Genomic DNA, 16,465 nt, shown 5'->3' on the forward strand with positions numbered 1-16,465 from the left:
TAACAAAATAAAATAAATAGAACAGATATGTACAAGTAAAATAAATAGAGTATCCCCCAAACACTTGGGAGAGTACAATACAACAATAAACATCATCATCATCAATCGTATTTATTGAGTGCTTACTATGTGCAGAGCACTGTACTAAGCGCTTGGGAAGTACAAATGGGCAACATGTAGAGACAGTCCCTACCCAACAGTGGGCTCACAGTCTAAAAGGGGGAGACAGAGAACAAAACCAAACATACTAACAAAATAAAATAAATAGAATAGATATGTACAAGTAAAATAAATAAATAAATAGAGTAATAAATATGTACAAACATATATACATATATACAGGTGCTGTGGGGAAGGGAAGGAGGTAAGATGGGGGGGATGGACAGACACATTCCCTGTCCCCAATAAGCTTACAGGCCAGATGGGGAGAGTGCTTAATAAACAAAAAAACCCCAAGATAAACCAGGATTATCTTGGCCCCTTGGGGAACCTTATCATCTTGTATCTACCCCAATGCTTAGAACAGTGCTTGGCACATAGTAAGTCCCTATCTGTTGCCAAATTGTACTTTCCAAGCGCTTAGTACAGAGCTCTGCACACAGTAAGCGCTCCATAAATATGATTGAATGAATGAATACCACAGTCGTCATTATCATTTTATCACTCAGCCAAGTAGCCCCCTTATTTTTTTATAGCTGGCCAGCAGGTTAACTGTGTGAAAAGTCTCCTATGAACTCCAGTTTGCGGTTGGCTGAGGTATTCTGTATTCTCTTCCGATGGACATTCTTCAAAAAGTCGGGTGCTGTGAGGACAGAAATGAGGTGCTTAGTACAGTGCTCTGCACACAGTAAGCGCTCAATAAATACGATTGATGATGATGATGAGGTGCCTAGGGGGAGAAGGTGTCCATCTGTGGAGGCACACTCAAATGCCTGCCAAGGACCAGGATCCTGAGCTAAATAAAACTCCAGGGCTCGGCCCAGCCAGTATAATAAGAATTATGGTATTTGGTAAGTACTTAATATGTTCCAGACACTGTTCTAAGCGCCGGGGTAGATACAACTTAATCGGGTTGGACACAGTTCCTGTCCCAAGCAGCATCCGATTCCGTCTTGACTACTGCATCTGCCTCCTCGCTGACGTCCCCATCAATCAATCAATCAATCATATTTATTGAGCGCTTACTGTGTGCAGAGCACTGTACTAAGCGCTTGGGAAGGACAAGTTGGCAACATATAGAGACCGTCCCTACCCAACAGTGGGCTCACAGTCTAAAAGGGGGAGACAGAGAACAAAACCAAACGTACTAACAAAATAAAATAAATAGAATAGATATGTACAGGTAAAATCAATCAATCAATCAATCGTATTTATTGAGCGCTTACTATGTGCAGAGCACTGTACTAAGCGCTTGGGAAGTACAAATTGGCAACACATAGAGACAGTCCCTACCCAACAGTGGGCTCACAGTCTAAAAGGGGGAGACAGAGAACAGAACCAAACATACCAACAAAATAAAATAAATAGGATAGAAATGTAGAAGCAAAATAAATAAATAAATAAATAATTTATTGTATTATATTTATTATAATATAAATAATAAATAATATAAATAATATTATATTTATTTATTATAAATATTTATTGTGTTTATTATTTATATAATAAATAATAAATAAATAAATAGAGTAATAAATATGTACAACCATATATACATATATACAGGTGCTGTGGGGAAGGGAAGGAGGTAAGATGGGGGGATGGAGAGGGGGACGAGGGGGAGAGGAAGGAAGGGGCTCAGTCTGAATAAATAGAGTAATAAATAAATAAATAGAGTAATAAATATGTACAAACATATATACATATATACAGGTCCTAGCCTGCTGTCGCTCCCGACTCCAGTCCGTACTTCACTCTGCTGCACGAATCGTTTATCAACAAAAACGCTCAGTTCATATCTGCCCAATCCTCAAAAAACGCCAATTAGTTGCCCTTCCACTACCGCATCAAACAGAAACTCCGTGGAAGCAGCATGGCCTATAGTGGATAGACCAAGGGCCTGGGAGTCGAAGGACCTGGGTTCCAATCCTGCTCTGCCACTTGTCTGCCGTGTGACCTCGGGCAGGTCACTTCACTTCTCTGTGCCTCACTTACCTCCTCCATAAAATGGGGATTAAGACTGTGAGCCCCCCGTGGGACAACCTGATCACCTTATATCTACCCCAGCACTTAGAACAGTGCTCTGCACATAGTAAGCACTCAACGAATACCACCATCATCATCCTTACCACTGGCTTTAAAGCACTCAGTCAGTTTGCCCCATCCTACCTCACCTAATAAATCTCCTACTATAGTGTGCCGTTCCACACGCTCTGCTCCTTTAGCGTCAGTTTACTCACTGTGCCCCAGTCTTGTCTATCTTAATAATAATAATAATAATAATGATGGCATTTATTAAGCCCTTACTATGTGCCAAGCACTGTTCTCAGCACTAGGGAGGTTACAAGGTGATCAGGTTGTCCCATGGGGGGCTCACAGTCTTAATCCCCATTTTAACAGATGAGGTAACCGAGGCCCAGAGAAGTGAAGTGACTTGCCCAAAGTCACACAGCTGACAGTTGGCGGAGCCGGGATTTGAACCCATGACCTCTGACGCCAAAGCCCGTGTTCTTTCCACAGAACCACGAAATTGCGTATTTATTCATACTAATGTCTTTCTCCCCCCTCTAGGCTGTCAGCTCGATACGGGCATGGGACGTGTCTGCTAATTCTGTTGTAGTGTACTCTTCTAAGCGCTTAGGATAGTACTCCCAGCCCCGCCACTTGCCAGCTGTGTGACTTTGGGCAAGTCACTTAACTTCTCTGTGCCTCAGTTGCCTCATCTGTAAAATGGGGATTAAGATTGTGAGCCCCCCGTGGGACAACCTGATCACCTTGTAGCCTCTCCAGCGCTTAGAACAGTGCTTTGCACATAGTAAGCGCTTAATAAATGCCATTATTATTATTATTATGATTATTACTCAACACATAGTGTGCATTCCGTGAATACGACTGATTAATTGGTTCTTGAGGAGTGGGGAGATGTGTTTGGTTTTATTTTGTTGTTTGGTTGTTTTTGTTTTTTTTTAAGAAAATCCAGGCTGCAAGTTGTCTTGGTGGAACTCTTTGCCACCTCCTTAATACATTTCTCTCATGCCTCGGTATCTAGGCACCAGGTTGACTTCGGCCACTTCAGATATTTGCTCGTTTTAACTCTGTCCTCTCTATTTCTGCCCCATTACTTCTCCTTCATCGCCTGCCAAGCCCATTACCCTCACCAATTATCTATACTTTTAACTCCCCCTGTGCTTTCAATACTATCAATCAGTCGTATTTATATATATATACCTGCATATATGTATATATGTTTGTACATATTTATTACTCTATTTATTTATTTATTTATTTTACTTGTACGTATCTATTCTATTTATTTTATTTTGTTAGTATGTTTGGTTTTGTTCTCTGTCTCTCCCTTTTAGACTGTGAGCCCACTGTTGGGTAGGGACTGTCTCTATATGTTGCCAATTTGTACTTCCCAAGCGCTTAGTACAGTGCTCTGCACACAGTAAGCACTCAATAAATAAGATTGATGATGATGATGATGATTTATTGATACTTACTACTGATTACTACTGACACTTACTACTATTTATATTACTACTTGAAACAGCGTGGCCTTGCGGAAAGAGCACGGGTCTAAGAGTCAGAGGACCTGGGTTCTAATTCTGCCTCCGCCACTTGCCTGCTTTGTAACCTTAGGGAAGTCATTTAACTTCTCTGTTTCTCAGTTCCCTCATCTGGAAAATGGGGGTTCAGTTTTCAGACCTACTTGCTCTGTGAGCCCCGTGGAGGGATCTGAGTGTCTTGTATCTACCCCAGTGCGTAGTAATAATAATAATAATGATGATGGTATTTGTAAAGCACTTACTATGTGTCAAGCACTGTTCTAAGAGCTGGGATAGATAAAAAGGTTATCAGGTTGTCCCATTTGGAGTTCACAGTCTTGATCCCCATTTTACAGCAGAGGTAACTGAGGCACAGAGAATAATAATAATAATAATAGTGGCATTTATTAAGCGCTTACTATGTGCAAAGCACTGTTCTAAGTGCTGGGGAGGTTACAAGGTGATCAGGTTGTCCCACGGGGGGCTCACAATCTTCATCCCCATTTTACAGCAGAGGTAACCGAGGCACAGAGGAGTTAAGCGACTAGCCCAAAATCACACAGCTGACAAGTGGCGGAGTCAGGATTAGAACCCAGGGCCTCTGAGTCCCAAGCCCGTGCTCTTTCTACTGAGCCACGCTGCTTCTCTATAGTATCGTAGTAACTGCTTAACAAATATCACTGTTATCAGTATTGTTTTTGTTATTATTACTGTTATTGGTATTATTTCTCCTTGACCAATTACTTGATTGAAAAAATTGAAGCCATTAAATGGCCCAAACTACAGAAAGTTTCAGCCTTTCCTCCCCGACTCCTCCTGCTCCTACATCCATTTTTGTTTTTCAAGATGAGATTTCCCGTTTCAAAATCTACCCTCTCTTTGGAGATTCACCTGGAAAATGGGAATGAAGACTGTGAGCCCTAGGTGGGCCAACCTGATTACCTTGTCTCTACCGCAGTGCTTAGAAAAGTGCTTGGCACATAGTAAGCGCTTAACAAATACCAACATGATGATTATTCCTATTGTTTGTATGTCTCTGCCCCCCATCCCTTACCTTCTGAAATCACTCGCTTCCACTTTCCTTTCCTCCCCAGCAGCCATGTTCCACCAGTCACTCTCTGATGATTTATCTTGCTATTCCTGATTTCTTCCCATAGCCCCACTCTCACATTTCCTCTAACACCCGGGACCTCAAGCTCAATCATCATCATCATCATCATCATCAGTCATATTTATTGAGCGCTTACTGTGTGCAGAGCACTGTACTAAGCGCTTGGGAAGTACAAGTTGGCAACATATAGCCCAATAGGCCAAAAACTCAATAGTCCAAAAACTACACTCCCCGTCTTTCTTCCCTGTTTCCAAGGTCCGCAACTTTGACATTATGCTTGATTCCTTGCTCTGTTTCACTTCTCACTTCTTGCTGTTCAGAAAGGACGAGGTTTGACTTCTCAATTGATCTTCAAGTACAGTGAAACTTTGCCTCGCTCTCCCAGGGCTGTCTTGATGTAGACATCCCTTTCCCGAGAAACTACGTCCAGAATCTTTAATTGTCCTTGGTAGCAAAACGGGGACCCTGATCCTTTTAGCTATTTGTCACACTACTTCTCTATTCTGTACTCCTTTCCCCCCTCTTCCCCAAAGTCTGACCTATATTTTGCTGCGGACCGAAGGCTGAAACAGCCTAAAGTAGGGGAATACCTGCCAGGGCTGGGTTAACAGTGGTGAAGTTTTCTAACTGAACTCACCACTTCCTCTCCACACAAACAGCTCCCACCTGGTCCAAGTTCTAGGCATGTCATGTGGCATCAGCCTCCTCACTGCTTCCAGCCTCTCTCCCCTCCAATCAGTGGTACACACTGCTGCATGGGGTATCAGCATTCATTTGTATTTACTGAGCGCTTACAGAGCACTGTACTAAGTGCTAAAAAGGGAGAGAGCTCTCCGCTCCTCAAATCCGCCCAGCCCCACTAGCTTCCTGGGTCCCTGTTTGAAGGAAAATTATCTCATATTCTGCTTCAGGGTTCTTGCCCCACCTTGGTTAGCTTCTTGTCTTTTAGACTGTGAGCCCACTGTTGGGTAGGGACTGTCTCTATATGTTGCCAACTTGTACATCCCAAGCACTTAGTACAGTGCTCTGCACACAGTAAGCGCTCAATAAATACGATTGATGATGATGCTGTCCACTCATTCGTTTTTCACTCACCACTCTTCCCAAGCCAACTGTCTAATTGTACCTCACCCTCACTTCCCTCGCCTTTGTCCCCTTCCGATGCAGTTTCCTCTGGCCTGTGACGCCGTCCCTTCCCTCTCAGTGAATCCCCACATTCAATATGATCCTAAGCCTTCCTCCAATAAGCCCTCTCTGATTAACTCCCGGTACTACAAATCGTACAAGCCTCCCAGGCATCTCCAGCATGAATTTATGCTCATCCTGAGCCCTTTTGAGTACCTTATATTGAGTCGTGTGTTCGAGGACTTACTCTGACTACTCTCCGTATAAACGTTTTTATGTCTGCCTCCCCCAAGGGCAGAGAACCTGCCTCTTCTTTCTATTGCACTTCTCAGATACTTGGTACAGTGCATTGCACCCAATGGGCGCTCAAGCGATACAACTGCTACTCCCGAGGAACCACCTAAGATGATTGGCCTGAAAATTGATGGCTCTTATGATTCATTCATTCATTCATTCAACAGAAAATTGATGGCTTTCATTCATTCATTCGGTCATTCGTATTTATTGAGCGCTTCCTGTGTGCAGAGCACCGTACTGAGCGCTTGGGAAGTACACGTTGGCAACATATAGAGACGGTCCCTACCGAACAGTGGGCTCACAGTCTAGAAGGGGGAGACAGAGAACAAAACCAAACATATTAACAAAATAAAATAAATGGAATAAATATGTACAAATAAAATAAATAAATAGAGTAATAAATACGAGCAAACATATATACATATATACAGGTACTGTGGGGAGGGGAAGGAGGTGAGGAGGGGGAGAGGGAAGAGGGGGCTCAGTTTGGGAAGGCCTCCTGGAGGAGGTGAGCTCTCAGTAGGGCCTCGATGATGATGATGATGATGATGGTATTTGTTAAGCACTTACTATGTGCCAAGCACTGTTCTAAGTGCTAGGGTAGATACAAGGTAATTAGGTTGTCCCACTTGGGGCTCATAGTCTTAATCCTCATTGTACAGATGAGGTAACCAAGGTTGTCCCACATGGGGCCCACAGTCTTAATCCTCATTGTACAGATGAGGTAACCGAGGCACAGAGAAGTTAAGTGGCCTACCCAGGGTCACACAGCAGACAAGTGGCGGTGCCGGGATTAGAACCCACATCCTGCCCGTGTTCTTCCCACTAAGCCACACAGCTACAGTGGTGCCTACCCTGGTAGCAGCCTGTTGGTCTAACACCATAAATGAGAAGCAGCGTGGCTCAGTGGAAAGAGCACGGACTTGGGAGTCAGAGGTCATGGGTTCAAATCCCGGCTCTGCCAATTGTCAGCTGTGTGACTTTGGGCAAGTCACTTCACTTCTCTGGGCCTCAGTTACCTCACCTGTAAAATGGGGATGAAGGCTGTGAGCCCCCTGAGGGACAACCTGATCGCCTTGTAACCTCCCCAGCACTTAGAACAGTGCGTTGCACGTAGTAAGCGCTTAGTAAATGCCATCATTATTATTATTATTACCATAAAGGGGTTTTGTACAGAAAATCTTTGCATGCATGTCATCACAGGGGACTGCACATATAACAAGAAACAGACACATTCCATGCCCACAACGAGCTTACGATCTGTAGGGGAAAAGAGGCATTAAAATGAATAAATTACAGATAGAAGAAATTGCAGACTTCATCGTCTTTTCCCTCCTTCCATCTTTAACTTTTCCAAAGGCAGTTGGCGAACTTCCAGGTCTGGGAAACAAAGGCTTACGTTCATGGCTCCCTCCTCGCCGTGCTGGCCCAGGTCAGGGGGTTTTAGTTGTGGAATTCCCAGCCTGTGACCGCATAGGTGCGGTCACTCCGTCCCACAGGAGAGTTTCCCAGGCGGGCGAGAGGAAGGTTTGGAAGGAGATATCAGGAAGGCCTGAGACACAGTCACAAGGCCCAATTACCGGGAGAGAGACAGACAGGCACACCAGGATGGGCCGGAGGAGTTATGTTGTGGGGAGTGGATCTCGTTTGGCAGTCAGTGAGCTTGTCTAATTATAGATCCGGGAGATTGTGTCACTCAATGAGCATTGGCCGTGCTGTTTGAACATCTCACTTGGAGTCGGCAGGCCGTTCTGGCGTTCGCAGGGAGGCACCTTCTCTCGGAACATGGGAGATCCGTGTTCTTGACCTCAAAGATAGGCCGCTTCCCTGGTGGACTGGAAAGGGACTCGGTTCAAATGGGATATGCTTCCGACGACCAAACCTACAGGTTGGAAAAAGCACTGAATCTCTCCAGGCCTTCAGAGTCCGAAAAGGTACACCCTGCGTGGTTTCATGTCCCATTAGACAGTACCTGAATGTGTAGTATGTTCTCTTTAGTTGTCGTCTTCTTTCTGCTTTCTTTCTGCTTTTAGACTGTGAGCCCACTGTTGGGTAGGGACTGTCTCTATATGTTGCCGATTTGTACTTCCCAAGCGCTTAGTACAGTGCTCTGCACATAGTAAGCGCTCAATCAATACGATTGATGATGATGATGATGCTAGGGATTCTGCGTTTGGTTGATAAGTGCCATCCTTTTCCTTTTTGGGGATGGAAGGGCAGGGGCTGAACTAAACAAAGTTTTTCATTGTCATTCTCGGGAAGAAATCTCCACAGGGCAAAGATGCTAGTCTAATGGTCCAGGTTTTGTCTCGGATTTGGGGTCGGAGGGCTGTAGCTGAGTCCAGATTAAGGGCATTTAATAAATAATTAGTTATATTTTCAAAGAGTCTGCTTGTCAGGAAGGGAGAACCTGGAAATTCAGAAAGCCTTATGGATTTGTTTGAACCCAAATAGAAGTCTCTTAGGGATGTTCAATTATACTCCTCCAAAATCCTCCTGTGGGTAAATGGAAAAGTGTCTTGCTCTTTCCCTTTCTCTGTCATACAGTAAGGACCGTATGGGGCTGGCTGATCCTCGTATGTCTTCTGTGATGGTATACTCAGTTCTCCTATAGTGCGGAGAGTGTGTTCTGACAGAACCCAACATTAAGGAAAACGTTCAAGGGAGTGCTCACCCGTAACTGACGTTGTTCACGTTCTCGCATCATTTCCCGTTGAACCCAGACAGATGTGAGCATTTAGAAGAATGTTCCCTAATTTGCTTATCACATTTTAGCTAAAAGAGAAGAGAAAACACATTTTGGCAGAACTGAGTTTATGTATAGCTTTGTGTTAGGGCAGGCTTCTTCCTGAAAGTATTAAGCCGTGAACCCCATATGGGACAGAGACTGTGTCCAACCTGATTAATTGACCCCAGTGCTTAGAACAGTGTTTGGCACATAGTAAGCGCTTAATAAATACCATAATAGTAACAATCGTAATAATAAATACTAAGCTGTGGTGCTGTGAGCCAGGCTACTTCAGTGTCGCTGCCATTATATTCAGTGGGTGTCAGGAATGCTGAATTACAGCTAATGAAGGCCTAGTGTTCTGAGAAACTGTCCGGGACTGCCCTTGTGAAATACACAACAGTGAGAGGCTACTTAACACTTCCAGTGGTTGGGGAGTATGCATAGAGACTCAAGTGGTTACAGTGTTTTGTGGAGTGAAAACCCCAAAATAGCCCACCCCGTGTGACCTGGGACTCACAGAACTCTTAGGGCCGTAGGTACAGAATGATGGATGGCTGGTAATCATTTCTACTTTTTGAAAACAGCTTCCCCGCAAAAGATATAGTGTGGGTAAATCAAAGGGCCTCCTTGAAAATCACACCAATTCAGTGATTAAGCCATTTCTTGACTCAGAAGCCAAACTGGCAGGTATTCATCAGTGACCTAAATTCAAAACAAGCAGTTCCTGGGAGTTACAATGTGGGCGTGATGTGCAATGCAGCATTAATAATAATGGTAATAATCATAATATTTGTGGTATTTGTTAAGCACTTACTGTGTGCCAAGCACTATATTAAGCGCTGGGGTAGATGCAAGCTATTTGGAAAGCCTCTTGTGAAACTGGTAAAGTTGAAATAGTTCATCTGTAAGCTCACTGAGGGTAAGGAATGTGCCCACCAACTCTGTTGTGTTGCTTTCTCCCAAGCCTTAGTACAGTGGTCTGCACATAATAAGTGCTCAAATGCCATTGATTGATTTGTGATTGGGCACCAATTCATAACCTGGAAATGCAGAATCAAAAAAGTGGTTCAGTGAAAAATTTCAGGTAAGACTTCTAATGATCATCTTCTTAGGTGGCACCAGTTGCATTTTAATATTCTTAAAGAAAAAACGTTTTTTTTGTGTGTTTTTTACCCTTTGTCCTGAGGACAAGTCTGCAATTAGAAAGGGACTAGCATTTGATCACACTGCAATTGTTGACAATCAATCTGCAGGCTAAAGAATAGACACTCATGGACTCAGAAGGACCAGCAAACTCAATTTAGTGAAGAAATGATGACCTAGTTTGTGAATTTTCTAAGCCTCTTCTCTCTCCCACAGTCTTTTTTTTCTTCCTATTTCCTTGTTCATTAGTACCCAGACCAACAGTGGTCAGACAAAGGGAGGTAAGGGGAGTTTTCCTTTGAAGGCAAAAAGGTGTGGTGCAGGAAGTTGAAATAACTGACTAGAAATACGTTTAAGTTCGGGATAAATATGTGGATTCCATATTTCTGGGCCCTCTCTTGCTCCCGTTATGGGGAATAACTGATTATTGATCCTAGATGGGCAATTTCTCAACATGCTGGAAAAGCAGCGTGTGCATAGAGTCAAACTGGCAATGTAGGCCTGTGAGATTGAGCCAAAAATAGGATTTAGAGTATGTGACCTCAGTGATTCAGCTCTGGCTTGCCAGATCCTCATAGGAATCTGTGTGTAATTATTTTTAGGGTGGGTGAGGATTGAAGGAGGCCCAGGCACTATTTTTTGGGGGGGGGGGGGGGAGGGCGGCGGGTCTGAGAGAGAGAAAGAGAGGAAAACACAGTGATAAGCATGTATTAGGAAAATTTCTAATTGGTTGCTGGGTTCTTGTTATTTGAAACCAGCTGGATCCTTTCCAGAAGCTCCAGGAAACTTCAAGTGTGGGAGTGTTCAAAAATGTGTTCCGACAGGAATGGAGTGGATGTGGAGATGAGTCAGAGTGAAGGGGCTGCTTCCAAGGGTGCCTGATGCAGTTAGACAGGACCCAGGAGTCAAGGATCACCATCATGAGGCAATGACTCAGACATACGCAACCCATTTAGGGGGAACTGATCCTGTGGATACACAATGCAGAACGAGCATTCTCGCTCTCGGCTTCTCAAACTCCTCACTCTCGGCTTCAAGGCTGTCCATCTCCTCGCCCCCTCCTACCTCACCTCCCTTTTTTCCTTCTCCAGCCCAGCCCGCACCCTCCGCTCCTCTGCCGCTAACCTCCTCACTGGGCCTCGTTCTCGCCCGTCGACCCCCGGCCCACGTCCTTCCCCGGCCTGGAATGCCCTCCCTCCGCACATCCGCCAAGCTAGCTCTCTTCCTCCCTTCAAAGCCCTACTGAGAGCTCACCTCCTCCAGGAGGCCTTCCCAGACTGAGCCCCCTTTTTCCTCTCCTCCTCCCCATCACCCCCGCCCTACCTCCTTCCCCTCTCCATAGCACTTGTATATATTTGTACAGATTTATTACTCCATTTTTCATACTTATTTATTACTCCATTTTATTAATGATGTATAGATAGCTATAATTCTATTTATCCTGATGGCATTGACACCTGTCTACTTGTTTTGGTCTGGTATCTGTCTCCCCCTTCTAGACTGAGATCCCGTTGTTGGGTAGGGACCGTCTCTAGACGTTGCCAACTTGTACTTCCCAAGGGCTTAGTACAGTCCTCTGCACACAGTAAGCACTCAATAAATACGATTGAATTAATTAATTAATTTATTAGTGGGATGTTATTAATCTCTTCAAGCACAGAATATCTTGGATGGGCCAGTTCTCCATCAAGAAGTTGTAAAAAAAAAAAAAGGGTTGGCAAAGAAAGGGTGTTTTGCCACCCTTTGCAAATGCTAGTAGGGAAGCCAATCTCCGACTTTTTCCTCTCTTTCACCCCTCAAAGCTGTAAGCTTGTTGTGGACACCTACTGTACCTACTCTGATATATCGTACTCTTCCAAGTGCTTAGTACAGTGCTCAATAAATGTGATTTATTGATTTATTATAGGAATTCTCCACGCAGACTAATTGCAAAGCCAGATTAAGGTACTGGTGATCTTAGGCCAGTGTAAATCCAGAACAAAGTTTATTCATACCCTCTCTCCTCCTCGTCCCCCGGGCCTTCTCTGCTTTTTCTCCTTCTCCCCACTGCCCGGGTTATTTGTAACTTAAAGCAGTGACTGCAGTCCAGGCTTTGGGACGAGTGGGATACTGTCTGGGTAGCTTCCATGATCTCCCTAGGCAGCAGTATTTGCTCCCTCTAGATGGTCATGGGGAGCCCCCCTATTGTCAGAAGGGCCCACTGAGGCAGGGGTGGGAAGGGAAGGAGCCCCTGCTCTTTTTACCTGTTGGTTAAAGTGTCTCTTGACTACTTCTAACAGTCATAAATGGCTAGGTCACAAGCAACTCACAACTAAAAACTGTATAAATCGACTTCTTTTGCAGTGGAGAATTTTACATTACTGTGTGGTTTTCTCATCTCAGCCTTCTGTTTCCCAAAGTTGCTTCCCTGGAGAGAAGAGAAAAGGAAAAAAAAACCCAGAAGAATACTGTTAGCTGGATCTTGCTAACCCTAAGCCTTGGCTGACCCATGGTTGGAGGGAGGCAAAGCAAAATCGGACCGCAGGGAGATTTTTTTTGTGAGAGAGACCGCAATAAGGCCTAGACACAGAGTAATTGAAGTATCCAAGTATCCTTCTAGACTGTGAGCCCGTTGTTGGGTAGGGACCGTCTCTATATGTTGCCGACTTGTATTTCCCAAGCGCTTAGTACAGTGCTCTGCCCACAGTAAGCGCTCAATAAATACGATGGAATGAATGAATGAATCCAAGAGATTATTGAGAGACAAAGCTAAAATGTACTACAAAAGGACATCAGTATCAATTCTCTTGTGTTTCTTTTAATCTTTTTTTTTTTAAGTTCTCTTGATCCATGATTTGTCTGGTTAAGGCTATTTCATTTGTAAACAAAGGTTTACAATTTGTTCTTTCTCTTCCCAAATTTCAGTTGCACTGAAGAATGAGCTCCAGTCAATGAGGACGTGAACTGCTGCTCCTTTCTTCTGGTGCGGTGAGGAATTAGAACAGGGGAGGAGCTGGAACAATTGTGGCTGCTTGAGAATCCAAGATGGCCTCAACAAGTGCCGAGGGTCAGATCCAAAGGATTATCAGAGACTTGCAAGGTACCGTGCTGCGTCTTTGGGTTTTGATTTTTAGGGCAGCGAGTCAAGCCCTGAGTGGGCCAAAAATCTGCTGCCTAGCCTGGTTGACCTGGTGTTAGGATTTGCAGCAGGTATGAATGGAGCCAGAAAGGAGCCTGAGTTTCAACTTGGACCCACATGTTTGCCTCATGGGCTGCCCACAGAGACACAATTACACTTTGTACGCGTGGCAACACTGTAACCTCCACATCAGGCCTCCTCCCCTGCCCTCCACCCTACCTGGGAGAACACAAGGGAACACAACATGGCCTAGTGGCTAGAGCACAGGCCTGGGAATCAGAAGGACCTGGGTTCTAATCCCAGCTCTGCCACTTGTCTGCTGTGTGACCTTGGGCAAGTCACTTCACGGCTCCTATCAGGCAGAAACTCTTATCAGGCAGAAACTCCTCACCCTGGGCTTCCAGGCTGTCCATCACCTCGCCCCCTCCTACCTCACCTCCCTTCTCTCCTTCTCCAGCCCAGCCCGCACCCTCCGCTCCTCCGCCGCTAATCTCCTCACCGTACCTCGTTCTCTCCTGTCCCGCCATCGACCCCCAGCCCACGTCATCCCCCGGGCCTGGAATGCCCTCCCTCTGCCCCTCCGCCAAGCTCGCTCTCTTCCTCCCTTCAAGGCCCTACTGAGAGCTCACCTCCTCCAGGAGGCCTTCCCAGACTGAGCCCCTTCCTTCCTCTCCCCCTCGTCCCCCTGTCCATCCCCCCCATCTTACCTCCTTCCCTTCCCCACAGCACCTGTATATATGTATATATGTTTGTACATATTTATTACTCTATTTATTTATTTATTTTACTTGTACCTATCTATTCTATTTATTTTATTTTGTTAGTATGTTTGGTTTTGTTCTCTGTCTCCCCCTTTTACACTGTGAGCCCACTGTTCGGTAGGGACTGTCTCTATATGTTGCCAATTTGTACTTCCGAAGCGCTTAGTACAGTGCTCTGCACATAGTAAGCGCTCAATAAATACGATTGATGATGATGATGCTCTGTGCCTCATTTACCTCAGCCGTAAAATGGGGATTAAGAATCTGAGCCCCAGGTGGGATAGAGACTGTGTCCAGCCATGTATCTGCTCCAGCTCTTAGTACAGCCCCTGGCACATTAGAGAAGCAGCATGGTTCAATGGAAAGAGCATGGGTTTGGGAATCAGAGGTCATGGGTTCAAATCCCCGCTCTGCCAATTGTCAGCTGTGTGACCTTGGTCAAGTCACTTAACTTCTCTCTGCCTCAGTTACCTCATCTGTAAAACGGGGATTAAGACTGTGAGCCCCACCTGGTCACCCTCTATCCTCCCCAGCGCTTAGAACAGTGCTTTGCATATAGTAAGCGCTTAACAAATGCCATCGTTATTATAGTAAGCACTTGATAAATACCATAAAACAAAGCCAAAGCCTGTATATATGTATATATGTTTGTACATATTTGTACATATTTGCTACTCTATTTATTTATTTATTTATTTTGCTTGTACATATCTATTCTATTTATTTTATTTTGTTAGTATGTTTGGTTTTGTTCTCTGTCTCCCCCTTTTAGACTGTGAGCCCACTGTTGGGTAGGGACTGTCTCTATATGTTGCCAACTTTTACTTCCCAAGTGCATAGTACAGTGCTCTGCACACAGTAAGCGCTCAATAAATACGATTGATGATGATGATGATGAAGCCAAAAAACAAACATACGCCCAGAGTCTGACCGAACCCAGCCAAATTTTCACTTGAGCCTGTCTTGGATTTGAAAATTCTGGGCTGCCCATGTTCTTATGTGGCTTTACAGGGTGGTCATTTCTTCCCCCTCTAGACTGTAAGCTCCTTGTAGATATGGAACATGTTTGCCAACTCTGTATTTCTTGGTATAAATATCACTGATTGATTTATAGGTCTTTGGTCATTGTCTAAGCTGGAGGAAAGTGGAAACTTGAGAGCCTGTGGCATTTAAATGGGCTGCACTCAGGTTTCAGACATTCTGTAGGCACTCTTCAACTTTCCTGCATGGATCCTCATTACACTCGAGTGCAAATTTCTAAATGAAAAGTGGGTTCACATTTAAGGATGAATGCAGTGCAGCATGGATTAGTGGATAGAGCACAGGCCCGAGAGTCAGAAGGACCTGGGTTCTAATCCTAGCTCAGCCACTTGTCTGCTGTATGATCTTGGGCAGTGACTCCCTCATCTGCAAAATGAGGATTAAGACTGTGAGTCCTATGTCAGACATTGTCTGTGTCCAACCTGATTAACTAGTGTCTTCCCCAGTGTGTAGTGCAGCATGTAGCATAGTAAGTACTTAACAAATGTCATTTTTTAAAAGTCAGTTTTTCTAAATGTCCAAAGTCAGTCTTTCTAAATGTCCAAAGTCAGTCTTTGGGAAGGATACAGAATGACTTGCCCTCAGAGAGAAAAATCTTATTTTGGAAGGAGTCGTTCTATTGGTTCCCAAGGCAGGGAGATGGAATAGGAAAATGTTTTGTTATTTTTCCCTTAATAATGATTAAAATTATAATCATTATATTATATAATGTATATTATATATTAACATATTATAATATATTATGAAATAATAATATTATGAGATAATAATTGTGCTATTTAATAATGGCATTTGTTAATCCTTTGCTCTTTTTCCCTTAATAATGATTAAAATTATAATCATTATATTATATAATGTATATTATATATTATATATTGACATATTATAGTATGTTAGGAAATAATAATATTATGAGATAATAATTGTGCTATTTAATAATGGCATTTGTTAAGCCTTTGCTCTTTTTCCCTTAAAAATGATTAAAATTATAATCATTATATTATATAATGTATATTATATATTATATATTAACATATTATAATATATTATGAAATAATAATATTATGAGATGATAATTGTGCTATTTAATAATGGCATTTGTTAAGCGCTTATTATGTGCAAAGCACTGTTTTAAGCGCTGGGTTGGGGGGGATACAAGGTGATCAGGTTGTCCCACGTGGGGCTCACAGTCTTAATCCCCATTTTTACAGATGAGGTAACTGAGGCACAGAGAAGTGAAGTGACTTGCCCAAAGTCAGCCGACTAGTGGGGGAGCCGGGATTAGAACCCATGGCCTCAGACTCCCAAGCCCGTGCTCTTTCCACTGAGCCACGCTGCTTCACGCTGCTGTTCGTTAAGCGCTTCCCATGGTTGTCTCCTCACAGATGTTCTGGCCTGTCAAGAGCGGGTCCTCCCTTTTCTGGCAGCTTT

The 16,465-nt window shown here is 43.9% G+C and overlaps 1 protein-coding gene across 4 annotated transcripts in view; it reads left to right on the plus strand.

Moving 5' to 3' along the window:
• FYCO1 (FYVE and coiled-coil domain autophagy adaptor 1) overlaps nucleotides 1-16,465 on the plus strand; it is a 120,580-nt gene that overhangs the window by 8,993 nt on the left and 95,122 nt on the right. For 3 of the 4 annotated variants that reach the window (XM_038759973.1, XM_038759985.1, XM_038759991.1), the window contains exon 2: nucleotides 13,019-13,193. In XM_038759973.1, the coding sequence (XP_038615901.1) occupies nucleotides 13,139-13,193 (55 nt within the window). In that variant the 5' untranslated portion in view covers nucleotides 13,019-13,138. Of the gene's footprint in view, nucleotides 1-8,066; nucleotides 8,175-13,018; nucleotides 13,194-16,465 lie in introns of those variants that run through there. The other variant, XM_038759979.1, reaches the window with a different exon arrangement.

Source organism: Tachyglossus aculeatus, chromosome 2 (genome assembly GCF_015852505.1).
Source record: "Tachyglossus aculeatus isolate mTacAcu1 chromosome 2, mTacAcu1.pri, whole genome shotgun sequence".
NCBI lineage: Eukaryota > Metazoa > Chordata > Mammalia > Monotremata > Tachyglossidae > Tachyglossus > Tachyglossus aculeatus.